This window comes from Helianthus annuus, chromosome 17 (assembly GCF_002127325.2).
Source record: "Helianthus annuus cultivar XRQ/B chromosome 17, HanXRQr2.0-SUNRISE, whole genome shotgun sequence".
In the NCBI taxonomy this organism is placed as follows: domain Eukaryota; kingdom Viridiplantae; phylum Streptophyta; class Magnoliopsida; order Asterales; family Asteraceae; genus Helianthus; species Helianthus annuus.
The window spans coordinates 31,466,863-31,477,257 of record NC_035449.2 but is presented as its reverse complement, the minus strand read 5'-3'; the positions used below and the strand labels follow the sequence as shown (position 1 = coordinate 31,477,257).

General features: G+C 35.2%; 1 protein-coding gene across 2 annotated transcripts; it reads left to right on the top strand.

Annotated features, from left to right (window-relative positions):
* Positions 1 to 1,054: 1,054 nt before the first annotated feature.
* LOC110895031 (AP-1 complex subunit gamma-2) lies at positions 1,055 to 9,767 on the top strand. Of its 2 annotated transcripts, none has more exons than XM_022142289.2 (18): positions 1,055 to 1,388; positions 2,493 to 2,795; positions 2,914 to 3,055; positions 3,801 to 3,974; positions 4,084 to 4,263; positions 4,435 to 4,589; positions 4,679 to 4,769; positions 4,948 to 5,111; positions 5,221 to 5,275; positions 5,349 to 5,471; positions 5,562 to 5,657; positions 5,732 to 5,859; positions 5,936 to 6,040; positions 6,638 to 6,891; positions 8,493 to 8,729; positions 8,820 to 8,992; positions 9,080 to 9,184; positions 9,258 to 9,767. In XM_022142289.2, the coding sequence occupies exons 1-18, from the start codon at positions 1,357 to 1,359 to the stop codon at positions 9,351 to 9,353; spliced, it is 2,613 nt and encodes an 870-aa protein (XP_021997981.1). In that variant the 5' UTR covers positions 1,055 to 1,356; the 3' UTR covers positions 9,354 to 9,767. The 2 variants fall into 2 exon arrangements, with proteins under 2 accessions (XP_021997981.1, XP_021997980.1); XM_022142288.2 differs by having other exon boundaries at positions 1,056 to 1,388; positions 8,817 to 8,992.
* Positions 9,768 to 10,395: the final 628 nt, after the last annotated feature.

The window sequence follows — 10,395 nt, the reverse complement described above, 5'->3', positions numbered from 1 at the left end:
TGGAGTCGGTACACAAGATTGGCAAGCTGGAGTGACATACGTGTCCAGATAACACTTTTTAAGTCCTGCATACCCTATTTATTAAGTATTGGGTTAATTGTAATAAATTTTAGTAAATAAATATATAGATTATATAACTAAACACTTGAAGAACTGTTAGGATTTGTTAATTTTGTTGGTTTATAAACTGCTTTCTGATCTATAAAAGGGAACAAAACCTACAATTTGACTTTTAGATGTTAAAACTAAATTTATATGTGTATGTGTATGTAGTATAATATGTATATATATATATATAGAGTAAGGTTAACATACAAAAAGCCTTATCATACATCACGTAGGAGACAATGGTAACCGTTGGATCAGGGGTATAATCACGCATGGGACCACATAATCACGCATGGGACCACATAATCACGCATGGGACTATAATCACGCACGTTCTATAATAATAACGCACGTTATATTTTTTGTCATGTATGTTAATGTAGGTTAAGTCTTGAAGTACATTATACTTTCTCTCTCTCTCTCTCTCTATATATATATAACATCTATTTTACATCATTTAAAACACAATGAAAAAGAAAAAAATAGAAAAATTTGAAAATTGTGACGTCTTTTGAAGAGGATTGAGAAACCACACGTCCATAGATTTGAAGTTTTGTGAGACCACATGTGGTGGGGCGCAAACCTCTCTCAAAGCGTCTTAAAAACGTGGGGGAACACTGTACCCTCGGGTGTTTTGGGCCTTTTTTGACTGGTGGTGCTACCACAAAGCGCCGAATGAGGAGTGGACTTTGGTCAAAATAACCATGGTCAAACGGTTAACTTTAAAAAAACCCGATTTTTGTTTTAAAAATCTATAATATATTCGCACTTTCGTACCGTGTCACGCACTATCTATATCAGTCGTCGTTCCAGAAAAAAACAATAACTATTATGCATGTCGTGCATCGCACGGGTATTCCCCCTAGTAATAACAATAACTAACTTAATTACTCAAATCTTTACCCAAAAAACTTAATTACTCAAATAAACTCTTTCCTAATAAGAAATGAAAATGGAAGAAGAAATCGTTGCTTGGTTTTCTATATTTTTTCTTCAACTTTTCAAAAAGGAAAACAGAACTCGCTTGGAAGAATTTAGGGATTTTCAATAATCTTCATCATTCGCGTTCTCAATTTCATCATCACAGGCAACAGATCCCAAATTCGTCTTCAGATCCTCACAATTAACCTTCTACAGATCTCGATTTCATCACATAATTGCAATTGCCCGTTGTATACTTCGTTATTATTGCACTAAACACCTCTGGATCTCATCGAGCTTTCGCACGGTTTTAGAACCGAATCAATCATGAATCCGTTTTCTTCTGGAACGCGATTACGGTAAGTTGTTTGTTTGTTTGTTCACAACTAATATTATGTGTTATGCGTTCTTTTGTTTGATCAATTTTGAACTTGTTGTTGTTTGTTTGACCTAATTTGTGTTAATGTGATGTAGAATATCTGAATTGGATGTTAGTTCGGTTGTTGATTACTTACAACCTATGGTTTGTATGCATTTTGTGTGATTAATTAGAGTATTTTGGTTGTGGTCACTCATTGTTGATTGTTGTTCATTTGACCTAATTTTATTTGATGCCATTGGTTTCTGGAAAGGTAGCTAATTCATATATAGCATAATAGGTTGTACTACTACCTTAACAGTCAACACAGATATGTACACCGAACAATGCAGCGGTGCTATAGTAGTATAGTGAACACATTCCATTAGTTTTGTTAGGTTTTCGTATACGAAGTTAGTAGTGATGTGGATAAGTTCTAAAATGTAGCCTCTTGTTGTGTGTGAAGATTGTTTTATAGGAAAGTAACAAACGGTTAGAGAAGGTTTTTAGGTATACTATCTGGTGATAGGATACATGTTGAACACTTGAACTGATTATATTCTGAGGTGAAGAAACGGAATTTAGGAAGTAACATTTCCGAAATAAGCCTTTTCAATATCTTCAGTAGAAGGAAATAGATGATCTGCTGAATGGAGAAGTATTTGGGCCTACTTGTGCCAACTGATGAAATAAATTAAGTTTTAGCGCTAAGATAAGAGTGTGAGCTTATGTTTCTGTGAATTGAAAAGGCTAAAGCATGTTGGAGTTTGCCGATGTATAATAATCATGTTGGTCGGAAGAACATGATGGTTATGACTTATGATGGCAATTGACTTTGCTGTTATTACTTGTATCAGTTTTATACACTAAAACGGTAACATCAAGGATCAACCTTGACAATCAGGTCATTCATGAAGGGTTATACTTAGCTAACCTGATCTATCCACTGCACTACATGTTTCAGTATGTAGAAAATTAGCTAGCAAGCAAAACAACAGCTCCATTTCATTCATGTTGTTTCAATTTTATTATGTGTGAGGTTATCAATATGTAATAACATGTTGTTATTCAGTTGGATCTAAACGAGATTATTGATCCACTGTAGGGACATGATTCGGGCAATACGTGCTTGCAAAACTGCTGCAGAAGAGCGTGCTGTTGTTAGAAAAGAATGTGCTCTTATTCGCGCGGCAGTTAGCGATAATGATAACGGATATAGACATCGTAACTTGGCAAAACTCATGTTTATTCACATGCTAGGATACCCCACACATTTTGGCCAAATGGAATGCCTGAAATTAATAGCAGCTCCTGGCTTCCCTGAGAAAAGAATAGGATATCTTGGACTCATGTTGCTTCTTGATGAAAGACAAGAAGTTTTGATGTTGGTCACCAATTCATTAAAACAGTATGCTCCCCACTTTTTCCTTTCTTTTACACATACACTGACACACACACACACACACATCTTGTTGAAGAAGGAATGTCAAGTCATTTTGAATTCAATATTGTCATATAATCTGCAGAGATCTTAACCATGCAAACCAATATATAGTGGGACTAGCTCTTTGTGCTTTGGGGAATATATGCTCAGCAGAAATGGCGCGTGATCTTGCACCTGAAGTTGAAAGGTTGCTGCACTTTCGAGATCCAAATATCCGGAAGAAAGTAAGTCGATAAAAAATTGAAAATATACAAAATGAACGTGATGCATTTCATGATGTTGAGCGTGGCAATGGGACAGGGATGGGTCGGGTATTTGGCGGGTATTTACCCGTCGGGTATCATGCATACCCACGGGTATCAGGTATACCCACGGGTATCAGGTATACCCTTTGGGATTTTCATGTGTATATATTTTTTACTTTCTTTTATAATTTTAAGTTTTAAAAATCTATATAATATATTAAATTATGATAAATAACACACATATCATCATCACCATAATAGTATTTGATATGATTAAAAATGTAAATATATTATAATATTAATCTCAAAAATAAATTTTGTAAATCATAGCATATAAATATGAATAATGTCATCAGAATATATATTTCAAATGAAAAGTTTATTTTTCAAAATAATAAAGCTACAAGAATAAAACATTACTAAACAATAGCTAAAGGAACATAAATATAAAACTTAAAAGTTTTCGGGTATATATTTCGGGGAAATGGGTATATAGTTCAGGGTAATCGGGTCGGGCATCATCTAATCCCATACCCGTGAACTATTTTTTTTCCATACCCATACCTGGCTCAATACCCGTTGGGTGTTGGGTATACCCGTCCCAAATGCTTCGGGTTTCGGGTATATCCATCGGGATCGGGTATTTTTGCCATCGTATATCATAAAATTCTCACATAATATTCTTCATTAGCTTCATACTAACATAAGCTATTACATTGTATAGGCAGCATTATGCTCAATAAGGATCGTAAAGAAAGTGCCTGACCTTGCAGAAAATTTTGTGAACCCTGTTGTTTCATTACTTAAAGAAAAGCATCATGGAGTCCTTTTAACTGGGATACAGCTCTGTACAGAACTCTGTAATCTTAGTGAGGAAGCTCTAGAGTATTTTAGGAAGGTATATTGATTTCACTTGCTTGTGTCTTTTTTTTATCTTTTTACCCTTTATTTTTAGTTTTTTTTTTTTTTTATTATACGTTTGTATTAAAGACTTATTTTTGGTCTAGAAATGCACGGAGGGATTGGTGAAAGTTCTGAAGGATGTTGTGAACAGTTCATATGCTCCTGAATATGACATTTCAGGTATTGCAGATCCTTTTCTTCATATAAGATTGCTTCGCCTTTTGCGTGTATTGGGTCACGGAGATGCTGATGCAAGCGATTCTATGAATGACATTCTTGCTCAGGTCAGTTTATATCTTTTATATATAGCTTATCATAATTCTAATTCGTTTCTGTTAGAACTGAATGGATTCTATGTTTTGGCACATATAATGGAAAACCGTCGATTTATAATGTCTATTGACGATCTTGCATTGAATTCTCCTTACACTGTTTTTGCTGAGTTCCCTTTTTAGGTGGCAACAAAAACTGAGTCGAACAAGAATGCAGGGAATGCAATACTGTATGAATGTGTAGAAACCATAATGAGCATTGAAGATGTTAGTGGCCTGCGTGTTCTTGCAATCAATATTTTGGGGCGCTTCTTGTCTAACCGTGACAACAATATCAGGTGAGCGGCCTGTGTGTTCTTGCAAATTAATGCCTATGTTTTACTGCTGGATTTTGGTGTTTATAGAAACTTTGAATCCCACGTGGCAGATATGTTGCACTGAACATGCTGATGAAAGCAGTTTCAATAGATGATCAAGCTGTGCAGAGACATCGTGCAACAATCTTAGAATGCGTAAAGGTAATTTTTTCATTTATAAGTAGACAGTTAGACACGTGTGTTTTGAAGCTACGCAACTTGCCAATAAAGAGTGCCTTTTCAAGTTTCAACTATTTTATGTAACACTTCAGATGAATTATTGCAAATTTATATCTACAAAATCTGATGTGACTTTCATACGGTGCTCATTTATAATCAGGATTCAGATGCTTCAATCCGTAAAAGAGCTCTTGAACTTGTATATCTTCTGATGAATGAGACCAATGTAAAAGCTTTGGCGAAGGAGTTAATTGATTATCTACAAGTAAGTGACCAGGACTTCAAGGGAGATCTCACTGCCAAAATTTGCTCCATTGTTGAAAAGTAAGTTCAGCGTTTCATTCTTCATAACAATATCTTGTTTGGAACAATATAGTTATGTTCTGTTTTATCTTTACAACTGAGGAACACTTTTTCTTTGTTGTTGTTTTAGGCTATCCCCAGACAAGATTTGGTACATTGACCAGATGCTCAAGGTTCTCTCTGAGGTATGCATCATTGCATGTTGCATGTTTTACATGTGCTTAATGGACTACTAACCTTGTGTTCTGTTGTTAGTAGGCTGGAAATCATGTAAAGGATGAGGTATGGCACGCTCTTATTGTTGTCATAACCAATGCTTCAAATCTCCATGGATATACAGTACGCTCACTCTACAAGGCAATCCAAAAATCAGCTGACCAGGTACAGTAAATACATAAGATATTTTACTGGTATTTCTCTTCATATTAATTCTGGATATTGATTTATATTATCTGTTGCTTCCAAAAACAGGCAACACTTGTTCGTGTGGCTGTATGGTGCATCGGAGAATACGGAGACATGTTGATAAACAATATTGGAATGCTTGATCTGGAGGACCCTATAACTGTGAGTTTGCTTCTTCATAACTGTATGATTTTTATTCCTTGTTAATATTTGTTAATTTGAGTTGTTATGAACAGGTAACTGAAAATGATGCTGTGGATGTCGTTGAACTTGCAATCAAACTCCACACATCGGATCTTACCACCAGAGCTATGTGTTTGATTGCTTTGTTGAAGCTATCATCCCGTTTTCCTTCTTGCTCACAGTAGGTTATTAAATTGATCTCGGAAACAGGCTCTAGAACTTCGTTTACAATTTCTGATAAATAGTTGTTCTTTCAGGAGAATAAAGAATATTGTTACACAATCTAAAGGAAGCCTTCTGCTTGAACTGCAGCAGAGATCAATCGAATTTGATTCTATTATTGAAAAACATCAGAATATAAGGTATGGACTTGTAATTTCCTTAGTTCTTAAAAGAACAATGAAAGTGGTTTATAATATTGATAAATGCCATTTTCCATCCCTGAGGTTTGGTCAGTTTTGCGACTTTCATCCAAAGGCTTGTTTTCTGCATCTGGATCCAAAAGGTTTAAACTCTTGCCATTTTCATCCGGCTCATTAACTCCATCCATTTTCTCCGTTAAGTCAGGGGTAATTCCGTCTATTTTGTTAACTTAAAGGGCAATTTGGTCTTTTTCAGGGGTATTTGGTCTTTTTACATAAAGTGAAAAAGTCCGAATTGTCCTTTAAGTCAGCAAAAAAGACGGATTTGACTTAACGGAGAAAAATGGATGGAGTTAACGAGCCGGATGAAAATGGCAAGATTTTAAACCTTTTGGATCCAGATGCGGAAAAACAAACCTTTGGACGAAAGTCGCAAAACTGACCAAACCTCAGGGACGAAAATGACATTTTCTCTCTTAATAGTTTAGCCGGTGGGCGTGTAGCTCAGTTGGTTTAAGGGTGGAGTGCTTTGTAGCCTTAACAAACAGATATTAATAATTGAATGTAATAATGATGCATGCTAATGAACATGTGAAGGTCTGCGCTAGTTGAAAGGATGCCGGTGCTTGATGAAGCAACTTTTAGTGGAAGGAAGACTGGCTCTATTCTAGCACCAGCTGTTTCAACTATAAATTCCGCCAGTGGAGTTGCCATATCAGCGGCTGCTCCATTAGTAGATTTCATTGATATAGGAGCAGATGAACCTGCAGCTGCTTCACCTACTTCTTCAGGTGGCAACTTTCTTCAAGATCTACTTGATGTCGGTACAACCCCCATTCCATCACAATCAGGTTAGAGTTCATTTTATTCTATCAAGGTATTATATTATTATTATATTATATTATATGTATTATTATATATTATTAGTGAGTTACCTTGAATAGTAATAAAATATTTATTTATTATTATAATTATTATTTGCTTTTACCTTTACTTTTATTTTATTAAATTTGTTAATTTTAAACATATGTTGATTTTCTATTACAACTTTTAATACACAATATTTTTCAAAATTTTTAGTATGTCGTTGCGACATTTCTATTTTTTTGCACATCTGGACAAAAAAAATTTAAAATTCGTTGTGAGTGGTTAACGTATAAGTAATCGAAGACGTAAGTGTTGTTAAAACTACCTCACTTATTTTTTGTAAATCAACATTGTTTTACCTTTTCGTTATTCTAATAATGTAGTGTTATGTTTTCTAAAATTCCGAATATACCGTTGCGACGTGTTTACTTTTATCTACGCTTCAATAAAAGCTTTGTTCAAATTGGACGAGTCAAATATAATTGATTTTTCTTTTGTTATTTGTTGTGACGAACCGAATCAATATCTTCTGACAACTTCAGTAACACTATAGAGAAAAAATTATATGCCTGAAGCTATAGCGAGTGCTAGTACCATATTGGTACCATGACAAACCAAATTGATATCGTCTAGCAACATTGATGCCCTGTCGGTTTTGTCCGAACAACATCGGTACCGGTACTATTGGATCCGTTACTCATATTCATTTTATGGTTTTTCGACCGAAGTAAAACACATGTCGATATAGTTTTGGTCATAGCATAACGTTATTTTTTGGGTTTTATCTTCCAATTGATATATTGAGTGCTAATACTGTATTGATACCATAATAATGAATCAAATCGATACCGACCTAATACCCGCCCCAACACGCAGAGGAATATTACTAGTATATAACAATTTAGGGTGAGATTTTCAGTGTAGCTAGTGTCACATCTAGCTACAGAGATCTGCTTTTTGCTTTTTTGGTTTTTGTATTTTTTTATCCCTCAACTTTCAGCATTTGACACTTACACCTCACAACTTTATAAAAGTCTTTTAAAGTGTCATTTTGACCCACCCGCGTTTTACATGCTTATTTTTATGTACGTGGGTCAAATCTAATACATTTTCGTGCTTATTTTTATTTATTTTTTTGGTTGGTCTTTGTTTTGACATAAATTTCGTTCGGAAACGAGTCGGGTCAAATATAATACGTTTATACTACGCGGTATAAATTCAAGTTATCTTACGTTTCACGCCGCCACAACGTGCGGTGCCGTTCTTTAACTTAAAATATATTTTTTATTACGTGGTTATTTTTAAGTACGTTTTGGTATAATTCCAAGTTAGTTTACGTTTCAACTTAATTTTTTCTCGGTAATGAGTCAGGTCAAATGTAATGCGTTTTCGTGCTTATGTTTATTTACATTTTCAGTTGGTTTATCAGTTTATGTTTTTACGTAAATTTTGTTTGGAAATGAGTCTGCTCAAACATTTAACGGTATAAATCCGAGTTACTTTAAGTTTTGACGCCGCCGCAACGCGGGGCGGCTCAAAATACTAGTTTACTACAAATCTAAACGTATGTTTGTTTTTGTATCAGGTAAAACCGAGGCTCAAAAGAGTGGCACTGATGTTCTGCTGGATTTACTGTCAATTGGGCCATCCCCTCCCCAAAACAGTTCATCCGCACCCGACTTATTATCATTAAGCCAAGATAATAAAACTTCTGTTAGTCCATTAGATAGTCTTTCATTAGCTACAGTGCCAGCTGTACAAGCATCTTCAACAGCTATGATGGATTTGTTAGATGGATTCGGTCCTAGCCCCCCACCAACTAGTAAGTATTTGCCAATTTGTACTCAACTCTGTTTAAAAAAGAAGACTTTTATGAAATATTATATTAACAACCGTTGTTTCACAACAGAAGACAACGGTCCTGCTTATCCACCTATAGTTGCTTTTGAAAGCAGCTCTTTGAGGTTAACGTTCAACTTTTCCAAACAACCTGGAAGTCCACAAGAAACCCATATCGAAGCAGACTTTACAAACAAGTCTTCTGATGTTTATACAAACTTCATCTTTCAGGCAGCAGTCCCAAAGGTAATTTCCCCTCATTTCAAGTGGATATTTTTTTTTTTGATTAATCATAAGTTCATAACATGAGTATAACTGTTTCAAACTCCACAGTTTCTTCAACTGCATTTAGAACCTGCTAGTAGTAATACACTTCCTGGAAACGCTAACGGGGCAATAACTCAGAAGTTACGGGTTACCAACAGTCAACATGGCAAGGTACTATTCACTTTCGAATTACTTGTTTAGTTTCTATTGTTCACTCTGTAAATGATTATGTTGTGTACTTCAGAAATCTATCGTTATGCGCATAAGAATAAGTTACAAACTGAACAACAAAGACGTGCTAGAGGAAGGGCAAATCAGTAATTTCCCTCGTGACCTATGAACCTGAAGCTCCTTTGAAGAAATTGATCCGTGTCATTTTTTTTTGTTACGAGGACGTGGATGTGATGAGGCCCGGTTGCAATCTGGATTCTTTTAGTCAATGACTGACCCAGGGGGGCATAAAAACGAAAAAAATGCGGGTAACCAAGTTTTGTGATATAGGAGGAGGTGTGAGGTTTTAAATGGTTTGAAGTGTCGATTGTTGAAGACAGATTACAGGTTGTGTAAGATAGGCATGAAGATCCTTTGGAAGCCAAACACGTAGGTGTAGCTTCTATGTAATGTTTGTTTCACTTTTTACGACCCAATGGAAGTTTTTGGTTTATTTTTCTTTTTTCACCATCACTAATATTGATAACACTTGTGTTTGCCATTACTCCCGTTAATATTTTCCAACAGTGGCCTAATTTGTGTCGTTTTGTTGTAGGGCTCGCAATTCTTAAGGTGTTAGTTGTATTAGGTGTGAGTCAGAATAGTTTGAAATGTAGAACATATGATAAGGAACTATAAAATACCAAGGTTTTGTATGACAAGTATAAAGTCATAAGCATAACATCAAAGATCTTTGTCAAGTCGCAATTTGGTCATGTGTTGTTGCATGTTTGATTAATGTATAACTGAGCAATAAGCTTCATTTTTATTCATATTAACTTTGATCAATTATTAGTTGATGCCCCGCCCGCGTTGCGGACCGATGGCCGAATAATTCACAATCAATCAAAAAAACACTACTATAATTTTGCAAGGAAAAAAAACTAAAACGATATTTTTCGGATCAGGACAAAATTGTAATTTTTCAGGACTTATGAGCGAGTGTTAGGTGGCTCCTTGATACGGAAAAAAATTAAATCGAGTCAACCAATTAAAAAAATTGTTTTCTACTTTTGCTAAAAAACCAAAACGATTGGGAAAACGTAATTTTTAACTGATGGCGAAATCATAATTTTAATTACGGGATAAAATCGTAAATTAAATGGACCAATCGGAAAGCAACTACGTCCATAATCCACAAAGAAAGCCAATTCAAAGCCGTTTGGGCCCGC

What these genes read in the sequence shown, in the direction of transcription:
- LOC110895031 (XM_022142288.2), top strand. Translation starts at nt 1,357, where the DNA reads ATGAATCCGTTTTCTTCTGGAACGCGATTACG. An exon ending in CCCCATTCCATCACAATCAG is followed by an intron (nt 6,892 to 8,492) that starts GTTAGAGTTCAT and finishes TTTTTGTATCAG; the next exon opens with GTAAAACCGAGGCTCAAAAG. An exon ending in TTCAGGCAGCAGTCCCAAAG is followed by an intron (nt 8,993 to 9,079) that starts GTAATTTCCCCT and finishes CAAACTCCACAG; the next exon opens with TTTCTTCAACTGCATTTAGA.